Source organism: Parus major, unplaced genomic scaffold (assembly GCF_001522545.3).
Source record: "Parus major isolate Abel unplaced genomic scaffold, Parus_major1.1 Scaffold351, whole genome shotgun sequence".
NCBI classification, from domain to species: Eukaryota; Metazoa; Chordata; class Aves; order Passeriformes; family Paridae; genus Parus; species Parus major.
In genome coordinates this window covers 20,653-33,750 of record NW_015379287.1, presented here as the reverse complement: position 1 = coordinate 33,750, position 13,098 = coordinate 20,653, and the positions used below count along the sequence as shown (strand labels likewise).

Below are 13,098 nucleotides of genomic sequence, written 5' to 3'. Positions count from 1 at the left end.
TGGAGCACCACATCCAGGCACTTCTCTTCTGTGAGGGGCAGGAAGAACTCGGCATCATTGGTCCAGGTGTAGGAAGCCAGGATGATGCCCACCCCACTGGAGAAGTTGTGGCTGGGGTAGTAGATGAAGCGGGAGGGGCGGTCGGTGATGGAGTACCCTCCGTGGATCCTGTCCTTCTCCCAGAACTTCTCAGAGCATGCCAGGATAATTTTGGAGGCACTTGCATAGTTGATGGAGCGCAGGGCATGGGCCTTGGCAGGGGACAGTGGTGGCAGGAACTGGATGTGCCTGGTAGCTTTGGCACTGGAGGTGACAAGGACATAATCTGCAGTGATGATGGTCGGGGCCAGCGTGTCCGGAGCACGGTAGAACACTCGGACTTTGTTGCCCTTTGTCATGATCTTCTCCACAGTGCAGTTGAACTGGATGACGTTGGGCAGCGCCTTGTGGAAGGCTCTGGGCAGTTGGTCAAACCCTCCAGTGATTTCATCAAAGCTGGAAGAGAGGAGAAACGGGAGGTGTGGGAAGGACGCTGGGGTTTAGGGGGTGTAAAAACTGGAGCTCTTCTGGAGACACCAGCGGAGCTTGGAGGCCCCCACTGAGCCTCAAGTGGTTCCTGTTTGGAATCACTCTGACGTTTCCTGTTATGGGAACAGGGTTGGGCTGGAGGGACAGCACTCACCTCTCTTCAGAGAAGATGCTGAAGTCCCACAGTGAGGCGAGGAAGGACAGATAAAACCCTGAGTCCTCATTCAGCAAGTCACCGATCATCTCAACAGCTCCTCGGCTCAGGCCCCCCACTTTGATCAAATATTCCTGGAGATCCCAGGAGAAGAGACACAGCCAGAGGTTGCTACCTCAGTTAGGGTTCTTCTGGAGCTGTGCTGGCCCCTTTTTCAGCATTTTGTAAGTAGAAGGGGTCATTTATTAGGGAAAAGCATCCAAAAGGTGACAGGATGGGGTTAGAGTGACACAGATAGGCCCTTCTCAAAGCAGGGAGAGCAGGTTAATTATCAAGAGCTGGGATTAAATTTGCCCTCGAGCCCAAGCCATTACCTTGGTGGAGAAGGAGTCGTGTTGAGCCAGATACTTCCTGCAATCAGTGGTCTGGAACTTCTTTAAAGCCTGTAGAAGAAACACTGATATTTTCATGGGAAAAAAGATCAGTTTCCCAAAGTGCTGCCCAAAATTCTCTCAGGATTTTAGGGTTTGGTAAGCCCTAGAGCTTCTGGACATCGAGTTTTGAGCAGCTGTGCCTTGGTATGGCATTTTCTGCTTATCCAAATCCTGGTGGACTCCTTCCAAAGGATTTCTTGTGGACAAAAAGGGGTTTTGCAACCATCTGTCCTTGTTTCTCAACAAGCCTCTTTGATTTTCACTCCAAAAAGACCCTGTTCTGCCCCAACTGAGGGCTGAGTCTTCCCCAGTTCATGGCCAAGTCTTCTCCAACTCCTGGCCCAGTTTTCCCCAACTCATAGACAAGTCTTTCCCAACTCATCCTTCAGGTGAGGGAACACCACAAGAAAATCTTGTACCTTGTTCAGTACCTCCCGGTACAGTTGGACGGCACTCTTGCCCCTCTCTGATGGCTTCACTGTGTAATTCAGGATGTCAGGGTTCCTGTTTACCTCCTCAGCCCTGACCCGAGCACCCTTCAGGAAGTACCAGGTGTTGTTGTCCCTCTGGATGAAGGGATTCAGCTTCAGGTTGAACTGGCGGATGAATTCACGGACAAGCCTGGGAAAAAGGCAGAGCGATGGTGCCATGAGCCAACAGCCAACCCCCCCCCCAGCTCTGCCAGCAAAGCATTTTGTCTCTTTAGCATGGATGCTGAACCCTGAGGAAGTGATGGGGATGATTCACTCCCCAGACTGGACTGGTCCCTCACCTGACCACAGGCGTGGACAGGCCCTCACCTGTGCTTGCCTGGCAGGCGCATGGGTCCCAGCTCCACGTACCAGTCCTGTCCCTCAGGGCGGTACGTCCGGATGCGCCCCCCGACCCAGCCGCTCCTTTCCAGAACGGTAACCTAAAAAATTGGGTGGAGATTGGAAGTGTTTGAGAAATGTCTTGTTTGAAGTGAAACACCCCCAAAACAAGGTCCAGATGGTGGGACAGACCCCGTTCAGATGGCAAATGAAGCACCTGTAGATCCAAACCCTTCTCTGTTGGTCGAGACACCTCTGCCTATGGGGCAGCTTCTCATTCCCCAGCTCCTGGGTTGCATTTGGACACCAGCTCTGGTGAGGTTCTCATGGTGTTTCAAACAGGGCTTTGAAAGCAGCACCAATCTGTCCCTCCATGCCCTGGAAACCCTCTTTGAGACTCATAGGTGCTTTGGGATGGTTTGGAAACCCCTGGAATTTCTGTTGCCTTAAAGACAGAATGCAAAGGGCTTGTTTGATTTGCAGGAACAAATGTCAGGGAAAAATATTGAAGACAAATCTCCTTCTGTTCCTTCTTCCACCACTGTGGTCCACTCACTGCATTTCCTTTTCCCTCACCAGCCTGGAAGACCTCTAGAGGAGGGAAACAAGCCTGGGAGAGCCTTGTGGAATTCCCACCGTGTGCCCAGCGTCCTGGAGCAGCTTGGCTGCTGTCAGCCCGCCAATCCCCGCGCCCACCACGACCACGTGCGCCGGGTGAGCTGTGGGCTCCAGTCCATCCTGGACGATCTTCAGCAGCTCCTCGTAGTCCTGGTCATGCAGACAATACTCAGGAAAGCATGGGAACCGCTTGGCACTCAGGAGACCCGCAAGCAGGAGGATTTGGAAGAGCACTGGGGAGGGAAGAAGAAAAGAGAAGGGAATAACACGGCGTGGGCACTCACGGTCATTCCAGATGGTACAGACTGGCTCCAAGGATGTTGGTATCCAAGACGTAAAAAGAGGAACTGGGGTGGTTGTGAAATACCAGGCACCAGCAGGTCCACCATGGAAACTGTCAAGAGAGGTCAGTGATGGTGGTTCCTGTTTTTTAGGAGAAATCAACCCATAGATGATTTTTTAGCTCTCCATATTCATATTCTGCTTTTACAGCTGCTGTGGTGAGTTTCCAAAATGACTTTGACCTCCTTAGAATAAGCTCCAAAGCTTCCAAGAACAGTAATTAGTGTCACTCATGTGCAAAGAATCAAGGCACCTTGTTGTCCCCAGTGACCTTTCCCATACTTGGGCAATTCGGGGAGTTTTTATGTGAAGGGTGGAGGGAAAAAGACAGGATTGGGCAGATTGATCTGATGAAGACTTGCACAGGACAGATGGAGACAAAATTTCACTGAAAGGTGGATGAATTAGGGGGATGAAGAGAGATGGGATTTATCTTCTTTAAAATTCCCTAACTAAAATTTTTCTACCTAATTTTAGAGAAGAAAATTTTACTCTCCTTTAATATCCCCTCCTTTTAAAAATTCCTCCCAATTTCAAATTCTCTCCTTCAGAATTATTGTGTCTTTGAGACACCTACAGGGAGCAGCAAACAGACCCAAAATGACCATTTCCACCAGAACAGACACAATGCTATTTAACATTTTCACAGTGAAAGAAAATTTGAGCTGAGAACCACACTCTGTCCTGTTCCCCGCCCCTCCTTGGGATTTTACTAGTTTTGGTTTCTGTTTTTCAAAATAACCAAAGAACAACTTCCATTTTCTTTTCCTTCTCCTGAGTGCTGCCAATTTTCTTTCAGGGAAAAACAAGAAGCTTTGAAAACCCGACTCTGGGTAATTCACACTGCTGGAAAATCCCTGAGAATTGTGAGGTTTTTTTTCTGGAGCAGCCCCAGATACCCTGGTGGGTCTGCCAGGAAGCCACCTTGGAGCCTTTATCATTCAACACCTGAGGCAGGCATTTCAACAGCTCCTTAAGCTGATAAGACGAGTATAAAAAATATTTAGGAAGGGTCTCTTCCAGTTGTTCTGTTAACAGTGGGATAAGGTTGGATTGATCTGCCCTGATCACAGAATCATCACGGTTGGATTGGGAAAAAACTATGGACCATTTTTAGGAGATCAGAGCAAATATCCTGGGACCAGACCTTGGAGGTGTCAACTGGATCTCCATCTTCCATCAGGTGTTTTTTTGGGAAGATGTGGAGATACCACCAACTTGGAGCATGGAGGCATCCTCTGGGATGGCCCTCAGAGACTCCAAGCTTGTGCCTGTGTTTCCTGAAAAATCAGGATCATCCCATGCCCCAGATTTTAAGGGAGGTCTCCTTCCCACAATGTCCGCAGCTCCAGGTGACCATGGAATAGTCCAGCTGGAAAAAGGGAGGTTTGTGGCTATGCTCTCAGGTGGTGGCAAAGAGGTGGGACCAGATGGAACCAAAACACCAAACCCAGACACCAAAGATGAAAGAAAACCAGGAAAAAACCCACAGAGAGCTCAGGGTTGAGGGGAGGAGTCACTCACCAATCCCAGTCATCGCTCCAGGAGGAAGATGAATCCTCTGCTGAGATTGGAATTCATTTTATACCCCAGCTTAAGGGAAAAAAAACCAAAAGCAATCTGGTGCTTCAAGAAAAACCTCTGCCAATCAGTACAACCCGGAAGGGAGCGAAGTGGAATTTGTCATTAGAAGGGGAACCAGCAATTGACTAGGCTTAGTTCCACTGCTGGGTTTTTGTTTTTTTTCCCCTTTACTCACTGGAGTAAAGCCATGAGGCCACTGCATGTTTTGGGATGTACCATGTTGACCGCACCCTGCTCCACCAAGGGCAGCAATTTCCCAGAAGGGAACAATCAGGCTAGGGGTTTTTTTCCTGGTATTGCATAAAGCCCGCTGAAATCTGAATAACCATCACGGGGATCCTTCTGAACCCTGGCGAGATCTTGAGCTGGCATTCAAAATATAATTTCAAGAATGAAAATGAGCATTTCCAGGGAAAAGTCACCTACTGGATGCTCTTGGGTGTTGACAATTTTGGCTTGATCTTGTCTCCATCAGAATAGAGGGGATGAAGAATTGTTTTTGTGGGAAGGAGACCTTAAAGATTATCCAGAACTTCACTGAAATGGCAAAAACTGTGTATTTTTCTAGGACTGAGACCAGCATTTCTCCAGAATGGAGATCTTGGACTTGCCAAAGCACCATAAACTCATCGGAGGAACCCTCTCTTTGTTCTTGGACCGAGAGCTCGAGTCTCCTGCTTGGAACCAACACCCTCACCAGGCTTTATCCTGTTCAATCACCACAAAAATGTGGGGTTTCAGTAAATATGATTATAAAATATCTCAGGATGGAGGAACATTCAGTCCAACAAAATTTAGGTAGAATTTTGGAAATTCATGGCAAGGGTTTTGCAGATTGCATTTATGGGATCTCCTGGTTTAGCTGGAATTGTGACATGAAAATTGTGGGCTTGTGGTGCTGTGTTCAAAGGATCTCCTCAGGAGAAGCCATGATACGGGTTTTGCCCAGAATTTTGGTTTTCTGTGGCGTGTGGGGGTGGTTTTGTGCTTCCTGCAGGATTCCCAATACCATGTTCCTGGTTGTGCTGTTTTGAAGGTAAACCAGTGGGGAAAATTAACCGCACACAAATACCTTGGGAGCGATTTTAAGTCATAGTTACAATTTTATAGAAAAATTACAATAAATGCAATGAATACAAGAAAATTACTTAAAACCACAAAGTCAGAGTACAGCCTGGCCCCTGTGAGTCAGGGTGGTGGTCACAGTCTGATTAAGCAGTAATCAGTGCTTTGGTTGAAGTGACAGTTGCAGTCCCTGTGGAACTTGTGGCCCTCCTCTGGATCCATCCAGTGGTGGTGGTGGTATCTCAAGTACTTAGCCCTTGAGATTATGTGCGGTCAGAGTCAGGCGGCACAACCCCCAGGATGGGAAGTTTCACGATGCATTGATGCAATCCTGTGAGTCACAGGATGTTTTTGGGACCCTTGATGTTTCTTGTAGCTGTGAGTTCATGATGGCAGGGAAGACTTCTTCCAAAGGGGTGTCACTGTGCTGTCTTGGTTAAAACTGGGTGGCAAACACTTTTGGAAGACTTCCTTCTAAGGAAAACTAAAGGACTGAAGGTTTTTCTTGTTTTTTTCTTTTGTCTTGGAGCACGTCTCCACTTAAGAAAACCTACCAGCTAGATTGGAAAAAGGTAAAACTATCATTTTTTTGGAAAGAAACCCCTTGGTTTGGGTCTGGTTTTATGTTTTGTGATTTGTGGTCCGCTGGTTGTTCCCCTGTGGGTGGAACTTCCCCCACATATTATATATGTGAACTTCCAAAAGCACATATTTTCTCTATCTGGAATAACAAATCCTGAGGGATGCGGGCATTGCACAATGAAACTGGCACAGATACACATTCCCAGGAACAGCAGAGAGTTTGGAGTGAAGGCAGCTGGTTTCACATTGATAACATGGATTAATTCACATTAAGACATGGATTAATGCGTGTCCCAACAAGCTGCTTTTGAGATCAACCTCAATGATGGGGATTTATTTTCTGGGCATCAACAGTCTACCAGTTGCAAAAGTTGTCCCTCCCAACTTCCTGCTCCCATCTGTTGATTCCCTGAAGGTTACAGGAAGGTGAGTTTCTGCCTGACATCTGTTGCATCACAAAGCGGGTGATTAGAGGGTGGGAGAAGGGTTCAGTGATTTCTTCCCAAATTGCTGTTTTCTGGTTTTAAGGTTGACTTTTATTAATGGAAGAAGTGGGGGAAAAAAAGTGGGATTTCACTCTACATGTTGTGTGGGACATCATGCATGTGTTGGCGAGAACTTGGAATGGAGGAGGGTTTCCCTGTGGAGATGAAAAAAGACTGTATATGTAAAGCACATCAAAGAAAATCCCGGGTGGATTTATTAATGAGGTAATTATCCTTAATGAGTCTCTGGGCCGGCAGGCACAGGTTGGAGAGGTGTGGGCAGGTCCTGTTGAGGAAAGATGCCCTTTCAAAACATTTTCTTGTCCTTCACTTCCTGCTTGCCCAGAGGATTCCTAGGATACACCTGCTGCATGTACTCGTGTAACTCCGAGGCAAAACTTTTTGGACTGGGGGGATAATTCAAGAAATGAATGCACCAGGGAGGAGTTTCTTGGATGAAACTGTCCAAAATTGGGGTTCTCCTCATGAGAAGGATGGGGAGCTGACAGAGGAAGTCCAGAGGAGGCCACGGCAATGCTCCCAGGCTGAGGAAGTTGGGGTTCTCTTGGAGAACTGAAGGTTCCTTATTGGGGTGAGCTTACTGGGGCTTCCAGTGTTTGAAGAGAGTGGATATGACAGGGAGAATTTTTTATCAGGGGTAGGAAAAGAAAAAAACCCAGAAAATTATATTTTATATCGAGATTTTAGGAAAAATGTATGACAGAAGTGGAATGTGAATCCACGCCTCCATTTGGGGACAAGAATTCACACAGCAGGGATAGCAGGGCCTTGAGTTTGATGCCTTAGGCCACTCAGCCATCCTGATGATGCCAGGAGCCTTCTTCACCCTCATCATCCTCGAGGATCCATCTTCTCAGCACTTGGGCTTTCCTGCTTCCTTTGCAGTCCCCTCTTCCCAATTTTATTTAGTTTTCCCAGCAATAAACCTCTTCCCAAGCTTTTTTCTACTTTGAAGTGGTGTGGGGTGATGGGAAGAGCAATTCTGGATCTGCTGGCCCCTGCAATTGCTCCCTGGTGGCAGCTGGAGCCTTTTGGGGACCCTGAGGATCCGGGGGCTCTTCCTGCCCCAGCCTGGCGGATTAGGGGTATTTATCCCACTACTTTTATTCGTGGCATTGTTATAAGCAGCTCACCTGGAGTTTTGAGGGGAGAAAACTCACTTACTTTGACCAGGAAAACACCATCAGGGCTACTTTTCCAGGTAAAAACCACGAATTTCTTCCTGCCTGCTGCTGATTTAGAAACAGCAGTGTCCCCTCTCTCACCAGAGGGGGATTCCAGTTAAACCCTTCCACATTCCCAGCATCATCCGTGATCCATCCGTGGTCCTGCTATCCCAATCTCCCTGGCACAGCTTCCAGCAGGGTCCTCAAACCCTCCGGGTAGCAGCCGGGGAGACAAGGCGGGTGACAGAGCAGGAGGATGGGGGGCTCGGCGGTTCCGCGCGTTCCCACAGTTCCAAAGGGTCCACGGGAGGTTCGGAGACGGGTCTGGGATTACTTTACCTCTAGAGGGCTCTGGGTAAGCGCAGCTGCTTCTTGGCCTCTCCTCTCCCGGATACCGTCTTGGGCTTCCGGAGCGGAGCTGTGCTCGGCATCGCCTCCATTGTGTCCTGGTGGGGAGGCTTTGTGGTCCTGGGGTGCAAGGGGGGGGTCTGGGCATCGCCCCCTCCCTGCAGCCTCAGCGTGGGAACAGAGGGCGCTTCTCCTAAGGAAAAGCCTTGTGGAAGCAGCTGCAGGCTCGGCTGGCAGCCGAGGAGCCGGAGACGGCAGGTAACGGGGCGAAAGGGGAGCAGGAATGCGCTTCGGCTCCCGGCGCGGCTGGAGACGGCCGGGGGGATGTGTTCCCGGCAGCAGCAGCAGCAGCTCCTTTGTGGAGAGAACAAGGGATAGGCAGGATGGAGACTTAGCCCTGGGCTCCGCAGGCATGGGGATGCTCCTGGGATACAGCCCGCAGGGCCCCATCGCTGATTCCCGGTGGCACGGGGAGTGGAGGAAGCGGGAGGCAGAGATTGCTGTGGATGGGGTCTGCCAGAAAGGCGGGGGGAAAGCAGAGACCCTTCTGCCCCGCTGTTCCCGCGTTGCTCTGGGGGCGCTCAGGATTAGTCCTGGACGGAGGCACGGTGAAAAGCCGACATTCCTCGAAGTGACCACAGGAAAAGCATGAAATCTCGAGTAGGAGGCGCTGTGGGGGGATTTCCTTGATTTCAAGGGATTTCTCCTCCCTGCAGGGGATTTTGGGGAGTCCCGAGGGAGCAATCTGCATTGTGCTGCTGCTCCCTCCTGCCATGGAGCCGTGGGTGCTGCTGGATCCGCGGCAGAAGGCTCTGTACCTTGACGTGATGCACGAGAGCTACGAGACCCTCATGTCCCTGGGTAAGGAAGCCCCCAAAATCTCTTTCCTTGTTGTATATCCCCCTACCCTTTCCTTGCTCCGAGAAAAGCAGTTTGGGGTGGAGGAATCTGGGCAAGTTTCCAGGGGGATTTCTCCAAGCCCCAGCCCTCTCCTTAATTCTTTTTCTTCAGGAAAATGTTATTGATCTCTCCTAATTTAAACTGAAAATTCTGGCACTGGAGTGCCCTTGGCATCTCCACATTTCCAGTTCAAACTGGTATCAGGTTCCTGTTGCATTTCTCTTCCTCCTCTCTGGGAGAACAAGATTTTTAAGGGGAATCCTGTTGTTGCTCCGCTGTTTTAAATCCTACCCCTCTCCAATCAGGGCTATGCCCTTTCCCTCTTTCACCCGCTTCTCAGAAGCTCAGAGGATGGAGAGTGAAAAAGTGAAATTTTTTAGGAGAATCCTCTTGCTACTCCATTGTTTTAAATTCTGCTCCTCACGCTTTCACCTTTTCCTGCTTCTCCCCTTTCCCAGCAGCTCAGGGGCTGGTGAGTGAAAAAGCAGCGGAGAACAGAGCATTGGAGAGCGGTGCTGGGCTCGGACCGCACTCACCCCACAGTTTGGAGCGGGAGAAGCCCCTCGGCTCCAACAGGCGCAAATCGAAGCGCCCAGGCAAAGCCGTGCTCCCTAGTACTCCGAAACCCACCGTGCTCCCCAAACCTGGCTGTGTCAAACCCCTGCGTGGAAAAGGACCAGCCCGGGAGCGGCCATTTGCCTGTGTCGACTGCGGGAAGAGCTTCCCCTGGGCATCGCACCTGGAGCGTCACCGGCGCGTCCACACGGGCGAGCGGCCCTTTGGCTGCCCTGAGTGCGGTGAGACCTACAGCCAGAACTCCCACCTGCTGCAGCATCGCCGCACCCACCTCAGCGACCGCCCACACAAGTGCGGTGACTGCGGCAAGCGCTTCGCCATCGCGGCCGAGCTGGCGGCCCACGGCCACGGCCATGCTGCTGACAAACCCCACAAGTGCGAGGACTGTGGAAAGGGCTTTGTGTGGGCATCGCACCTGGAGCGGCACCGCCGTGTTCACACCGGCGAGAAGCCCTTTGAGTGCCCCGAGTGCGGCGAGGCTTTCAGCCAGGGCTCGCACCTCGCCAAGCACCGCCGCAGCCACACAGGCGAGCGGCCGCACCGCTGCCCGGCTTGTGGGAAGACCTTCTGCCAGAGCTCCGACCTGGCACGGCACCGTCACACACACCTGGGCAGGAAGGCCCTGCGCTGCGGGGACTGTGGGAAGCTGTTCCGGGCGGGCCCAGCACTGGCGCGGCACCAGCGGTGCCATCGCCGGGAACACTTGCACCGCTGCACCGACTGCGGGAAGGGCTTTGTGTGGGCATCCCACCTGGAGCGGCACCGGCGCGTCCACACAGGAGAGCGGCCCTTCCCCTGCAGCAGCTGTGGCGAGCGCTTCACCCAGAAGGTTCATCTGCTGCAGCACCGCAAGACCCACTCGCCGGAGAGGCCCTACAAGTGTGGTGACTGCGGCAAGCGCTTTGGGGAAGCCCCCCCGTTCCTGGTGCACCAACGTGGCCATGCCATACAAAAGAGCTACACCTGTGGCGACTGCGGGAAGGGCTTTGCCTGGGCGTCCCACCTGGAGCGGCACCGCCGTGTTCACACCGGCGAGAAGCCCTTTGAGTGCCCCGAGTGCGGCGAGGCTTTCAGCCAGGGCTCGCACCTCACCAAGCACCGCCGTAGCCACCTCCCCAAGGCCGTGGGGCAGTCACCCCTCACCAGAACACAGCTCGCTGGGGACGTGACTGGAGCTCACAGCAGTGAGGACCAGTAAAGACCAAGATTCTCCTCGGTGTGACGGATGTGGAGAGATAACAGAGGGAAAACTTGTCTTGGGGACAAGCCAAAGGACACCAAGTGGCGCTTGAAGGGCATTGGGGTGAGTGACAGGGGTGCTTTTGGCACAGGGATTTATCTGCCCTGGTGTCTTCCCACAGCAATGGGTGAATGTTGCACTTGCTGCAGTCCAGACCCCAGAAAAGGGACAATCTGGGGCAGAAGGAGCCTGTTCCTGAAGGAAACGGCACTTGGCTCCATCGGGGAGGGATGGGGGGACAAACAAACAGCAGGAATAAACTGGGAGCCCTGTACCTCATGGACACCTGTGTCTCTTTGTTCTCTGACCCTGTGCTCTGATGCTTTCCCTGCTCCAGGCAGGGAACTCCACAAGCACCTTCTTCTCCAGAGACAAAATCACGCAGACATGTGGAGGAGTTTTGCTTTTTGGCTCACTGCCTTCTCCTTTAATTGTCACTCCAAGCCCAGGAAACCCAGCCTGGCTTCTCCAGCATTCCCACCTTAATGCATCCCGACCTGTCCTTTGTATACCCCCATCAAGTCTGGGGAGGTCCCAGCAGTGCTGGTGATGGGTAGAGGTCCCCAGGACTCTTTTCTGAGCTGTTTGGCCCCAAAAATCCCTGTGGAAGGAAGTTCCTGTGTGGTTTCACCCTGCCACGCACCCAAGTTGAGTCCCCCTCATTTACCCCCCCTACTAGTAGAGCAGAGAATGAGGAGGGTTATAGGGAAAAGTGTCTCCCCACCACCCCACCTCTCCCCAAATCAACCCTCAGGTTCCCCTATTCCTCTTCTCCCCGTCTCCCCTCAAAACCCTCTTGGCTGGCACAGCTGCCCCTCCCTGTGCCCCCTTCCCACCGCTTCAGCCCACATCCCCACCCTCACCCTCATTTCAGGGTATCCTGTGCCCCCCAGTCCCTTTCCCATCCTGGGGCAGGAGCAAGACCACCCTCCCAGTGTGGCTGTGGGGTATCCCCAGAAGTGGAGGGGACTCTGAGCACCCCATCCCCACCTCAGGAGCTGGGAGGAGGAAGGGACAGCCAGGGGTCTGGTGGGGCTGTGGCATTGCTTTGCAGGCTGTCTCCCTCTCCAGGCCTCCACGCCCCAGTGAAGGGCAGAAGAGCTTTGGCCACCCAGCCCCTGGGCACTCCGGAGGAGGAAGGCATGGGACGCTTTGTGCAAAGCAGAGCTGGGTCCCTCAGGCCAGAGCTCAGGGGGTGTGCCCGTCCCCCCTCGCTGTTCACCCTCCCGCTCTGCGAGCGGCATTTTCACCCAAATTTTACCCACACAGCTCATTCCCAATGCACCAAACCCTGGTGCTCATCCCCAGGGTCTAGGACACTCTTTCTAGAGAATCGTGTCACAAATTTTCCAGATCATCCCCAAACCCCCTCAGTAATTGCTCCTCCTGCCCAGAAAGGATAAATCACGCCATTATTTCCCCATTATCCTCTGAGCCTTAGGGGGAAAATTGGACTTTTCCCAGCTGTAGGAAGAGCATTTGATGCTTTCCTTTACAAAAATAATGGAAAACCAAATTCCCATTGCTCCACTCATCCTTCCTCATCCTCCTCAGGTAGAGGTGTGCAGCAGGTGCATAAGGATCCAAATTATTAATCTCATTTTTATTAATTTATTATTATTATTCCTGGAGGACGGGGGGAAGAGGGTGTATTGACAGATTTGGAATAACTTAGTGATGGCAGGAAAAAATGGCCAGTTTCCAGTACGGATCCCTCCTGCTATTTTTCACTTTATTTTTATGCATGTTGGAGTCCCCATCAGCATCTCATGCCACTTTATTTATTCCTCGGTATTTTGCCACTCTGCTAAAATAAATAGAAATAAAGGGGTCTACACATCCGAAGGAATCCCTCTGAGGAGGAAGGACAATAGGGTGGGTTTTGGGGTGTGAGAGCGCTGTGGGTTTTTTATCATTTTCCCCCTTCCCTGGGACTGGAGAGAGGAAAATCCAGGACCCTGATGGGAGGATGGAGGAGGGAAGGACGGAGATGGGGAAAAACAAGCCATTTTTCTGCCTCTTTTCCCGCATCTTTACCCAAATCTCCCCATTACCTGTAGGGTCCGGCTCAGGAGGTGCTGTCGGCAAAGCCCCCACCACACCCCCGCCCCTTTATTTTTCCCAAAAAATCCGCTTTTTCCCGCAGAAATGGGGACAGGCACGTGGGGAACGTGTGAGCCCGGTCCCTCCTATATCCTAAGCGATAAGAGTTTTAAAAAAGAAGGAAAGAAGGAATTAAAAAA

The 13,098-nt window shown here is 51.6% G+C and overlaps 2 protein-coding genes across 2 annotated transcripts in view; one reads left to right on the top strand and one right to left on the bottom strand.

The window, feature by feature from the left end:
• Positions 1-8,281, bottom strand: part of IL4I1 (interleukin 4 induced 1) — a 10,597-nt gene extending 2,316 nt beyond the window's left edge. Inside the window, exons 1-7 of the mRNA XM_015616106.3 lie at positions 4,413-8,281; positions 2,565-2,779; positions 1,917-2,029; positions 1,536-1,737; positions 1,057-1,125; positions 683-816; positions 1-495 (exon numbers count right to left, since the gene is read on the bottom strand). The exon at positions 1-495 is cut by the window's left edge and continues 2,316 nt beyond it. Coding sequence (XP_015471592.1) covers positions 1-495; positions 683-816; positions 1,057-1,125; positions 1,536-1,737; positions 1,917-2,029; positions 2,565-2,779; positions 4,413-4,425 — 1,241 coding nt within the window. The 5' untranslated portion in view covers positions 4,426-8,281. The remainder of the gene's footprint in view (positions 496-682; positions 817-1,056; positions 1,126-1,535; positions 1,738-1,916; positions 2,030-2,564; positions 2,780-4,412) is intronic.
• Positions 8,279-11,138, top strand: LOC107198866 (zinc finger protein CKR1-like). Its single transcript, XM_015616113.3, has 3 exons — positions 8,279-8,397; positions 8,856-9,000; positions 9,498-11,138. The coding sequence occupies exons 2-3, from the start codon at positions 8,913-8,915 to the stop codon at positions 10,811-10,813; spliced, it is 1,404 nt and encodes a 467-aa protein (XP_015471599.1). The 5' UTR covers positions 8,279-8,397; positions 8,856-8,912; the 3' UTR covers positions 10,814-11,138.
• Positions 11,139-13,098: the final 1,960 nt, after the last annotated feature.